At 32.0% G+C, this 14,399-nt stretch overlaps 1 protein-coding gene across 1 annotated transcript in view; it reads right to left on the reverse strand.

The window, feature by feature from the left end:
• The window catches only part of COL2A1 (collagen type II alpha 1 chain), a 57,050-nt gene that overhangs the window by 22,330 nt on the left and 20,321 nt on the right, over positions 1-14,399 (reverse strand). The window contains exons 18-22 of the mRNA XM_075851900.1: positions 6,683-6,736; positions 1,491-1,589; positions 540-584; positions 190-288; positions 24-77 (exon numbers count right to left, since the gene is read on the reverse strand). Coding sequence (XP_075708015.1) covers positions 24-77; positions 190-288; positions 540-584; positions 1,491-1,589; positions 6,683-6,736 — 351 coding nt within the window. The remainder of the gene's footprint in view (positions 1-23; positions 78-189; positions 289-539; positions 585-1,490; positions 1,590-6,682; positions 6,737-14,399) is intronic.

The raw sequence follows: 14,399 nt of genomic DNA on the forward strand, positions 1-14,399 counted from the left end.
TAGACATTTCAATCAATACTTACAAGTTCACCCTTGGGACCTAGTTCACCTTTGAAACCTGCAATACCAGGGTCACCCTACAATGACGACAAAGAACACATTGGTCATTAATTGTTAATAAACGTCAGTTGTTCATAATACTGGTCAAGGGCAACATACAAAGTGAGCAATAAAGTAGAACCGACTTACTGTTTGACCTTTAGGACCAAGTGGGCCAGTGGCACCCTGTGGCCCGGGTGGACCACGTGGACCAGGGAAACCAGGAGCACCAGCAATACCAGCACCACCCTTTGGGATGACACAAACAAAGAATATTATATTATCTAAATGCAATTGATAATGTACAAAACTATATAACACCTAATATATAAAATGTAACTTATATAAATGTAATTTACCTATTGTATCAATGGATCTATCCAATAATTACTACCAGCCTAAGGCAAGTATACACTATCAGTGGTGAAGGTTCTAACATACAGTATATATTATAAGAATTAATATATAATAAATCATTTATATAGGTTTCAGTTACTTACAGTTGAACCTTTAGCTCCAGGGATACCATCAGTACCAGGGTTACCCTAAGATGATAGAAAACAGCAATGAATAGATACAATACATGATATATACATATTGGTTGGTATGGGCATTACTAGTCATTTCCAAAGTTTTTCAATATTATGGAAAATAGTTTTACATGTCATTCAGTTGATATGATGGCAGCACGTGGATGGCGTGGGATGACATACGCTATGACTTTAATCTCTAATGTTCATGAAACATTAATTAAATTGTGAAGAATTACAATGATTTTTTCAGTTAAGTAAATCAAACCCTGTTTCATATAAATTTGGATAAAAATGTAACATTGAAAATTGAATAGGTTTAAGAATGTGTCTGTCTATTCTTGTACTAGGAATGGGAACAGTTATTTGACCTTGTGGTTGTATCACCACATACAATCGTCAACCCATTAATAATATGACGCATATGTTCTCTAGATTATAACTTTGTCTTGGCCTATTATGAGTTTGATTGTAAGAGATAATCTAGTAAATGTCTAAAATATTACTTGGAACTGATGTAGAACATGTAGTTGCAATACCACTTGGGGCCAGTAGGTTGAAATCCACACTCTTAGCAGTTAGTAAAGCCTTTCTGACACTTGTAGTGATTCAAGACTAGTTGAAGTTAGATTAATATAGACTACGATTTATTACAGGTTCCCAGCACTTACATCTTTGCATTAATATACACATATGAGATGTCAGTTCTCTCTTCAGATTGTATGGATGATATATCACTTTCATTAAATATGCAATTGACAGATTGCTGGACATTTAAACAGAAACAACCTAAACATTCGGATGTTTTCCTAGATCTCTTCATCTACTGGAGCATACTTTATTAATTCTGAATCTACCTGATCATTCGACCAATTTTGAGCTGATATTTTGATTTATAAATTGCTCATTAAAGAAACTTACAGAAGCGCCAGAGGGTCCAGGTGATCCAGGTGTTCCAGACTCTCCCCGGGGGCCTTGAGCACCCTCGGGACCACGAGCACCAGTGGGACCAGCTTCACCCTAAAAAAAGAGGTAGGTAATTATAATGACACATATGAGCATTATTTGATGATGATGATGATGATGATGATGATAATGGCGACTGGAATGATGATGATGTTGACGATCATGATGGTAATTATTATTATCATCAAATGTACCAAGAGTAATAAATTATTGTTGCTGCATTACAACCCAATAAGAAGAACTCTCTATCAGATTTGTCCCCAAAGCAAAAACAGCAAATGGTAAGTATTTTGACCGTATCATTAAGTCTTTATGATATTAATTTTTTATATATATATTTGTATATCATATGCTATAATGTTTCCTGAACATTTCATTATTTGATGTCTTGCCCAAATAGTTACATATTTTTTTTAACTGTCAAAATTTGTGTGATGCTTTCTTGAAGTGATTATATAGAAAAAAAAATATTCATGTAATTATAAAAATTATATAAGTTAATAACTGAATCTGCAAACATCATCAATAATATAAATAATGTCATATTTGTATTATTTTTTTATTTGTTACAAAAAAGCTAGTAATGTAGGGTATGGCTAAGCCATAGCATATTTGTATGCTAGTAATTTAGACAAAATGGGATCTTTGTGTATAGAACGTCTGTGAATTTTTTCACTACTGCCACCTAGTGGCCTAATGAATGTTTTGCACCTAAAAAAAAATAAAACAATTCACATTTTATATGTGGTTGGTATAATTATACACTCTCTGCTATGGGAGATTTTCACGCTATAATAAACAGTAAACATGGCCCCTTTTGTTATCTTAAATAAGTCATATATTGAATTATGTTTAATTTCACTTTTTCTGTATGGCAGTTAGAATAGGGTAAATGCTTTATGTGGGGGGGGGGGGACGGGGACTGATGGCCATTTCCAACAAATCTACTAAGTTTTTGGGCAAAACATAGTCACTAAATGCAGAATTAAGTAGCAGTAATGTTAACTATTGAGAGTACTTCTGGCCAATTTTTGGGATTTATGTAATTTCAGGTAATATTGTATAAATCATTTTGGTGAAATGTCTACATGTCTCCAGTATTCAGCATGTGGGACTATTGTGTTCTTCATGCACTGATGCATTCCTTCCTGTCTACTTTTCACAAAGGACCCTGTTTATCAAAATTCCAGGCCGGACCCCTGTGCGTTCTTGTTTCCCAGGTAACTGCTGAAAGTAGAACTCCAGCGAATAGAAACTTCCCAGCAACAATAACAGAACTTCCTATTGAGGTCTCCTCTGAGACCTTGAGGGGGCTTGCATTAAAGTGTGCCCGGCCCCCTCATACTCCTCTGCTCTTGTTCTCTTCTTCTCAGTATGAACTTCTCTGCCTCCTGCTTTGTTCTACATTCACATTAGGAATGTGAAATCTCCATTTTATTGTCTTTCATTCGTCTCTGGGTACCTGCCAGCATCTTCTTCTTTTAAGCAGCAAGAACAAGAGGTATTGGTGGCTCTTATCACTATTTGCTGCCGGCCCATCTAATGTATAGTAAGAATGTAGAGGATCAACAGTGTCACCTGCTAGCTGCGGCTGTCGTTGGTAAGAAGTGGCCACAACATATTCGGCCCGCTACCACCCACTTTAGAATTATTTATTAGTTTATTAGAAATACTTTCTATTAATTTCATTGTTATTGGATTTTCTTTTTGAACTACTAAAAGCTAAAAAGACTTAAAAACCCACAGTCTAAAAATTGCAGTTATTGTAATGTGCCTCATTAGGACCCCTGGTGGTGAAAACCTGCATTACATTCTATTTGGTACATCTACTGGGCGAATTTATGTTAGGCTATGTTCACACAAAATAATTTTTGCGGCGGATTCCGCTGCAAAATTCTGCTTCCCATTCATTTCAATGGGAGGCTGACGCTTTTTTTTTCCCGTTAGCTGATTTTTTTCCTCTAGAAGACAAAAGAAGCGTCCTGTCCGATCTTCAGCGAATTCCGCCCAAACCTCCCATTGAAGTGAAGGGAAGGTATAATTCTGTGGTGGATTTCGTGACGGGACCCGCTAAGCAAACTCCGCTGTGTGAATATAGAGCCTAAATGTTTGAATTTATTTTTAATCTTTGCAGTGGTCCATATAACAGTGATCAATAGTGGGATAATATTTTACTTATTTTAGCATTTATTCAGGAGATTAGCTAGAGGGGGCAACTGGGGCATGTGCCTAGGATGCTAACTGCCAGAGAGGAGGGGGGGCAACAAGCCACTTTGTTTTGGCAAGCAGCATAATGAACTTCCGCCTCAGGTAAGGGAAAGCCTAGCTACGGCTCTACTTTATCGGGGTGTTATATGTGAATAGTGTTTAAAGAGCAGGCTAGTTCCATGCAATTCTGCTAAAAATAATGTCATCCGTGACACAGCATTTTACAGTACAGCATGTTTGTTGCAACTTGCAGTCCATGTATTAGGTCTATCCTGTTGTATGTGTACACAATTTTTTTAAACAAATAACCAATATAGTGAGTTGATACATATGTTGGAATTGCATATGTGGAGTAACATGAAGCAATACATTGATTAATAACGTACATGTTTTAACTGCCATATTGTTTGACATATCGATGGCAATTTATTTAGATTACCACATAAGCCCCAGAAACTACAGTTTGTTCTTTCATGTAGTGTATCTAATTATTGATACATTTTCAGTCAATTCTATTATTATACAATGTATCAATTACATTATAGCTGAGAATTTCCAAATATCTAAAAGTTTTCTACGCACATTTTGCTTTTAGCATTAATAACGATAGCGAAATGGTGATTAAGGTAGATAGATAAATAGATAGATAGATAGATAGATAGATAGATAGATATGAGATAGATAGATAGATATGAGATAGATAGATAGATAGATAGATAGATAGATAGATAGATAAATAGATAGATAGATAGATAGATAGATAGATAGATAGATAGATAGATAGATAGATAGATAGATAGATAGATAGATAGATAGATGATAGATAGATTAGATAGATAGATAGATGAGAGATAGATATGAGATAGATAGAGAGAGATAGATAGATACAGGGCCGGCCTTAGGGGTGTGCAAGCTGTGTGAGTGCACAGGGCGCTGCACCCTCCCAGCATGTAGGGGGTGCCACTGGGCTCTGCCTCTACTCTGTGCTCTGTTCTTAGTTACACACATGGAGTAAATAAAAGGCCAAGGAGAAAGCTCCGCCCACAGCCCGTCCTCCACAAAGCCTGTGATACGGTCAGCAATGAGAGATGGTGAGTATCTATGTGTGTCTGTGTGTATATGTGTGTGTATATAGTATGTGTCTCTGTGTATACAGTATGAGTCTCTGTGTTTGTATGTGTATATGTTACTGTGTGTGTGTGTGTGTGTGTGTGTGTGTGTGTGTGCATGTGTTTGTCTCTTTGTAAAAGTGTGAGTTCAATATTAAAGTAGAACAGATAAAACGCAGATATCTGTGCTGCCCCTATATAGCCTGCTGCCCCCTATATATCCTGCTGCCCCCTATATATCATGTTGCCCCTTATATAACCTACTGCCTCCTATATACCCTGCTGTCCCCTATATATCCTGCTGCCCCCCATATATATTCAGCTGCCCCTATATATCCTGCTGCCCCTATATGTCCTTCTGCACTTTATATAACCTGCTGCACCTTATATAACCTGCTGCCTCTTATATGCGCTGCTGCCCCTATATACCATGCTTCCCCTTATATACCCTGCTGCCTCCTATATACCCTGCTGCCTCTTTTATACCCTGCTGCCCCTTATATACCCTGCTGCCCCTTATATACCCTGCTGCCCCTTATATATCCTGCTGCCCCTTATATACTCTGCTGCCCCTTATATAATCTGATGCACTTATATATATATATGTCTCTGTGTGTGTGTGTGTTTATATGTGGCTGTGGGTATAGTAATCTTCTACTTCGACATTATCTGTACTCAGAAAGTTATCACTGTATTATTAGCGATGTTACATAGGACTGCAGGTAACATCTACAACATTATCTGTACTCAGAAAGTTATCACTGTGTGTTATCTGCGGTGTTACATAGGACTGCAAGTAACACTACTACATTATCTGTACTCAGAGAGTTATCACTGTCTTATCTGTTGTGTTACATAGAACTGCAGGTAACGCTACTACATTATCTGTTCTCAGAGAGTTATCACTGTGTTATCTGTGATGTTACATAGGACTGCAGGTAACATATACTACATTATCTGTACTCAGAAAGTTATCACTGTGTTATCTGTGGTGTTACATGGGACTGCAGGTAACATCTACTACATTATCTGTACTCAGTTATTAATGTGTGTTATCTGTGGTGTTACATAGGGCTTCACGTGAAATCTACGACATTATCTGTACTCAGAGAGTTATCACTGTGTTATCTGTGGTGTTACATAGGACTGCAGATAACACTATTACATTATCTGTACTCAAAGAGTTATCACTGTGTTATCTGTGGTGTTACATAGGACTGCAGGTAACATCTACTACATTATCTGTACTGGGTATATATGGGTCTGTTTGTGAATGTGTCTTTGTGCTTGTATATATGTGCCTTTTATGTATATGTTCCTGTCTGTGTATTTATCTGCAGGTGTGTGAGTGTATATGTGTCTGTTTGTCTATATATTTACCTGTATGTAAATATTCCAGATGTGTGTATGTATATTTGCCTGTATGTCTAAATATCTGTCTTTATATATGTACAGTATATATGTTCCAGTATGTGCATGTCTATATATGTGGTTCATTTTTGGTTTGTGTAGGGGGCGGCAATAGAGAGTCCGCACAGGGCGCCATCCAACCTAAGGCCGGCCCTGGATAGATGATAGATGATAGATAGATAGATTAGATAGATAGATAGATAGATAGATAGATAGATAGATAGATAGATAGATAGATAGATAGATAGATAGATATTTCCAAATGAATAGGCAGCACAACACAGGACCTGTTACTTATTGAAGTGGACTTCACAGATCCTCTAGGCAGCTCTATCAGACCTATGAACTTGTCTGCTTTATTACAAGTCTAATGTCTGATTGACTCGGCCTCTTGACAAATTGCTGTAAGTCGACACTTACCTTAGTGCCAGGGGCACCAGGGAAACCAGGAGCTCCAGCTGGGCCAACAGGTCCCTGTAAATAAAAAGAGACTTGTGAGTGATTTAAAGGCAGTGAAATATATCAGTTCAGCCCCAAGTATTTTGTCAGCTGTAGAGGAAATGAGAGCTCTGCTAGCACAGTATACGTTGTAACTACACAGTATACATTATAACTACACAGTATACATTGTAACTACACAGCATATATTGTAACTACACAGTATACATTATAACTACACAGTATACATTGTAACTACACAGTATACATTATAACTACACAGTATATATTATAACTACACAGTATATATTGTAACTACACAGTATACATTGTAAATACACAGTATATATGGTAACTACACAGTATATATTGTAACTACACAGTATATATTGTAACTACACAGTATACATTATAACTACACAGTATACATTGTAACTACACAGCATATATTGTAACTACACAGTATACATTATAACTACACAGTATATATTGTAACTACACAGTATATATTGTAACTACACAGTATACATTGTAACTACACAGTATACATTGTAACTACACAGTATACATTATAACTACATAGTATATATTGTAACTACACACTATACGTTGTAACTACACAGTATACATTGTAACTACACAGTATACATTATAACTACACAGTATATATTATAACTACACAGTATATATTGTAACTACACAGTATACATTGTAACTACACAGTATATATTGTAACTACACAGTATACATTGTAACTACACAGTATACATTGTAACTACACAGTATACATTATAACTACATAGTATATATTGTAACTACACACTATACGTTGTAACTACACAGTATACATTGTAACTACACAGTATATATTGTAACTACACAGTATACATTGTAACTACACAGTATATATTGTAACTACACAGTATACATTGTAACTACACAGTATACATTGTAACTACACAGTATACATTGTAACTACACAGTATATATTGTAACTACACTGTATACATTGTAACTACACAGTATATATTGTAACTACACAGTATACATTGTAACTACACAGTATATATTGTAACTACACAGTATACATTGTAACTACACAGTATACATTGTAACTTCACAGTATATATGGTAACTACACAGTATATATTGTAACTACACAGTATATATTGTAACTACACAGTATACATTGTAACTACACAGTATATATATGGTAACTACACAGTATACATTGTAACTACACAGTATATATTGTAACTACACAGTATATATTGTAACTACACAGTATACATTGTAACTACACAGTATATATTGTAACTACACAGTATACATTGTAACTACACAGTATATATTGTAACTACACAGTATATATATTTTAACTACACAGTATACATTGTAACTACACAGTATATATATTGTAACTACACAGTATACATTGTAACTACACCGTATATATTGTAAATACACAGTATACATTGTAACTACACAGTATATATTGTAACTACACAGTATACATTGTAACTACACAGTATATATTGTAAATACACAGTATACATTGTAACTACACAGTATATATTGTAACTACACAGTATACATTGTAACTACACAGTATACATTGTAACTACACAGTATATATTGTAACTACACAGTATACATTGTAACTACACAGTATATATTGTAACTACACAGTATACATTGTAACTACACAGTATATAGTGTAACTACACAGTATACATTGTAACTACACAGTATATATTGTAAATACACAGTATACATTGTAACTACACAGTATATATTGTAACTACACAGTATATATGGTAACTACACAGTATATATTGTAACTACACAGTATATATTGTAACTACACAGTATACATTGTAACTACACAGTATATATATATGGTAACTACACAGTATATATTGTAACTACACAGTATATATTGTAACTACACAGTATATATTGTAAATACACAGTATACATTGTAACTACACAGTATATATTGTAACTACACAGTATATATGGTAACTACACAGTATATATTGTAACTACACAGTATACATTGTAACTACACAGTATATATTGTAACTACACTGTATACATTGTAACTACACAGTATATATTGTAACTACACAGTATACATTGTAACTACACAGTATATATTGTAACTACACAGTATATATTGTAACTACACAGTATATATTGTAACTACACAGTATACATTGTAACTACACAGTATATATTGTAACTACACAGTATACATTGTAACTACACAGTATATATTGTAACTACACAGTATACATTGTAACTACACAGTATACATTGTAACTACACAGTATATATTGTAACTACACAGTATATATATTGTAACTACACAGTATACATTGTAACTACACAGTATATATTGTAACTACACAGTATACATTATAACTACACAGTATACATTGTAACTACACAGCATATATTGTAACTACACAGTATACATTATAACTACACAGTATACATTGTAACTACACAGTATACATTATAACTACACAGTATATATTATAACTACACAGTATATATTGTAACTACACAGTATACATTGTAACTACACAGTATACATTATAACTACACAGTATATATTGTAACTACACAGTATACATTGTAACTACACAGTATACATTGTAACTACACAGTATACATTATAACTACACAGTATACATTGTAACTACACAGTATACATTATAACTACATAGTATATATTGTAACTACACACTATACGTTGTAACTACACAGTATACATTGTAACTACACAGTATATATTGTAACTACACAGTATACATTGTAACTACACAGTATATATTGTAACTACACAGTATACATTGTAACTACACAGTATACATTGTAACTACACAGTATATATATTGTAACTACACTGTATACATTGTAACTACACAGTATATATTGTAACTACACAGTATACATTGTAACTACACAGTATATATTGTAACTACACAGTATACATTGTAACTACACAGTATACATTGTAACTTCACAGTATATATGGTAACTACACAGTATATATTGTAACTACACAGTATATATTGTAACTACACAGTATACATTGTAACTACACAGTATATATATGGTAACTACACAGTATACATTGTAACTACACAGTATATATTGTAACTACACAGTATATATTGTAACTACACAGTATACATTGTAACTACACAGTATATATTGTAACTACACAGTATACATTGTAACTACACAGTATATATTGTAACTACACAGTATATATTGTAACTACACAGTATACATTGTAACTACACAGTATATATATTGTAACTACACAGTATACATTGTAACTACACCGTATATATTGTAAATACACAGTATACATTGTAACTACACAGTATATATTGTAACTACACAGTATACATTGTAACTACACAGTATATATTGTAAATACACAGTATACATTGTAACTACACAGTATATATTGTAACTACACAGTATACATTGTAACTACACAGTATACATTGTAACTACACAGTATATATTGTAACTACACAGTATACATTGTAACTACACAGTATATATTGTAACTACACAGTATACATTGTAACTACACAGTATATAGTGTAACTACACAGTATACATTGTAACTACACAGTATATATTGTAAATACACAGTATACATTGTAACTACACAGTATATATTGTAACTACACAGTATATATGGTAACTACACAGTATATATTGTAACTACACAGTATATATTGTAACTACACAGTATACATTGTAACTACACAGTATATATATATGGTAACTACACAGTATATATTGTAACTACACAGTATATATTGTAACTACACAGTATATATTGTAAATACACAGTATACATTGTAACTACACAGTATATATTGTAACTACACAGTATATATGGTAACTACACAGTATATATTGTAACTACACAGTATACATTGTAACTACACAGTATATATTGTAACTACACAGTATATATTGTAACTACACAGTATACATTGTAACTACACAGTATATATTGTAACTACACAGTATACATTGTAACTACACAGTATATATTGTAACTACACAGTATACATTGTAACTACACAGTATACATTGTAACTACACAGTATATATTGTAACTACACAGTATATATTGTAACTACACACTATACGTTGTAACTACACAGTATATATTGTAACTACACAGTATACATTGTAACTACACAGTATACATTGTAACTACACAGTATATATTGTAACTACACAGTATACATTGTAACTACACAGTATATGTTGTAACTACACAGTATACATTGTAACTACACAGTATACATTGTAACTACACAGTATACATTGTAACTACACAGTATATATTGTAACTACACAGTATATATTGTAACTACACAGTATATATTGTAACTACACAGTATATATTGTAACTACACAGTATACATTGTAACTACACAGTATATATTGTAACTACACAGTATATATTGTAACTACACAGTATATATATATATATGGTAACTACACAATATATATTGTAACTACACAGTATACATTGTAACTACACAGTATATATTGTAACTACACTGTATACATTGTAACTACACAGTATATATTGTAACTACACAGTATACATTGTAACTACACAGTATATATTGTAACTACACAGTATATATTGTAACTACACAGTATATATTGTAACTACACAGTATACATTGTAACTACACAGTATATATTGTAACTACACAGTATACATTGTAACTACACAGTATATATTGTAACTACACAGTATACATTGTAACTACACAGTATACATTGTAACTACACAGTATATATTGTAACTACACAGTATATATATTGTAACTACACAGTATACATTGTAACTACACAGTATATATTGTAACTACACAGTATACATTATAACTACACAGTATACATTGTAACTACACAGCATATATTGTAACTACACAGTATACATTATAACTACACAGTATACATTGTAACTACACAGTATACATTATAACTACACAGTATATATTATAACTACACAGTATATATTGTAACTACACAGTATACATTGTAACTACACAGTATACATTATAACTACACAGTATATATTGTAACTACACAGTATACATTGTAACTACACAGTATACATTGTAACTACACAGTATACATTATAACTACACAGTATACATTGTAACTACACAGTATACATTATAACTACATAGTATATATTGTAACTACACACTATACGTTGTAACTACACAGTATACATTGTAACTACACAGTATATATTGTAACTACACAGTATACATTGTAACTACACAGTATATATTGTAACTACACAGTATACATTGTAACTACACAGTATACATTGTAACTACACAGTATATATATTGTAACTACACTGTATACATTGTAACTACACAGTATATATTGTAACTACACAGTATACATTGTAACTACACAGTATATATTGTAACTACACAGTATACATTGTAACTACACAGTATACATTGTAACTTCACAGTATATATGGTAACTACACAGTATATATTGTAACTACACAGTATATATTGTAACTACACAGTATACATTGTAACTACACAGTATATATATGGTAACTACACAGTATACATTGTAACTACACAGTATATATTGTAACTACACAGTATATATTGTAACTACACAGTATACATTGTAACTACACAGTATATATTGTAACTACACAGTATACATTGTAACTACACAGTATATATTGTAACTACACAGTATATATTGTAACTACACAGTATACATTGTAACTACACAGTATATATATTGTAACTACACAGTATACATTGTAACTACACCGTATATATTGTAAATACACAGTATACATTGTAACTACACAGTATATATTGTAACTACACAGTATACATTGTAACTACACAGTATATATTGTAAATACACAGTATACATTGTAACTACACAGTATATATTGTAACTACACAGTATACATTGTAACTACACAGTATACATTGTAACTACACAGTATATATTGTAACTACACAGTATACATTGTAACTACACAGTATATATTGTAACTACACAGTATACATTGTAACTACACAGTATATAGTGTAACTACACAGTATACATTGTAACTACACAGTATATATTGTAAATACACAGTATACATTGTAACTACACAGTATATATTGTAACTACACAGTATATATGGTAACTACACAGTATATATTGTAACTACACAGTATATATTGTAACTACACAGTATACATTGTAACTACACAGTATATATATATGGTAACTACACAGTATATATTGTAACTACACAGTATATATTGTAACTACACAGTATATATTGTAAATACACAGTATACATTGTAACTACACAGTATATATTGTAACTACACAGTATATATGGTAACTACACAGTATATATTGTAACTACACAGTATACATTGTAACTACACAGTATATATTGTAACTACACAGTATATATTGTAACTACACAGTATACATTGTAACTACACAGTATATATTGTAACTACACAGTATACATTGTAACTACACAGTATATATTGTAACTACACAGTATACATTGTAACTACACAGTATACATTGTAACTACACAGTATATATTGTAACTACACAGTATATATTGTAACTACACACTATACGTTGTAACTACACAGTATATATTGTAACTACACAGTATACATTGTAACTACACAGTATACATTGTAACTACACAGTATATATTGTAACTACACAGTATACATTGTAACTACACAGTATATGTTGTAACTACACAGTATACATTGTAACTACACAGTATACATTGTAACTACACAGTATACATTGTAACTACACAGTATATATTGTAACTACACAGTATATATTGTAACTACACAGTATATATTGTAACTACACAGTATATATTGTAACTACACAGTATACATTGTAACTACACAGTATATATTGTAACTACACAGTATATATTGTAACTACACAGTATATATATATATATGGTAACTACACAATATATATTGTAACTACACAGTATACATTGTAACTACACAGTATATATTGTAACTACACTGTATACATTGTAACTACACAGTATATATTGTAACTACACAGTATATATTGTAACTACACAGTATACATTGTAACTACACAGTATATATTGTAACTACACAGTATATATTGTAACTACACAGTATACATTGTAACTACACAGTATATACTGTAACTACACAGTATACATTGTAACTACACAGTATATATTGTAACTACACAGTATACATTGTAACTACACAGTATATATTGTAACTACACAGTATATATTGTAACTACACAGTATACATTGTAACTACACAGTATATATTGTAACTACACAGTAAATATTGTAACTACACAGTATATATTGTAACTACACAGTATACATTGTAACTACACAGTATATATTGTAACTACACAGTATACATTGTAACTACACAGTATATATTGTAACTACTCAGTATACATTGTAACTACACAGTATACATTGTAACTACACAGTATATATTGTAACTACACAGTATATATTGTAACTACACAGTATATATTGTAACTACACAGTATACATTGTAACTACACAGTATACATTGTAACTACACAGTATATA

The sequence above is a fragment of the Rhinoderma darwinii genome, chromosome 2, assembly GCF_050947455.1.
Source record: "Rhinoderma darwinii isolate aRhiDar2 chromosome 2, aRhiDar2.hap1, whole genome shotgun sequence".
NCBI classification, from domain to species: domain Eukaryota; kingdom Metazoa; phylum Chordata; class Amphibia; order Anura; family Rhinodermatidae; genus Rhinoderma; species Rhinoderma darwinii.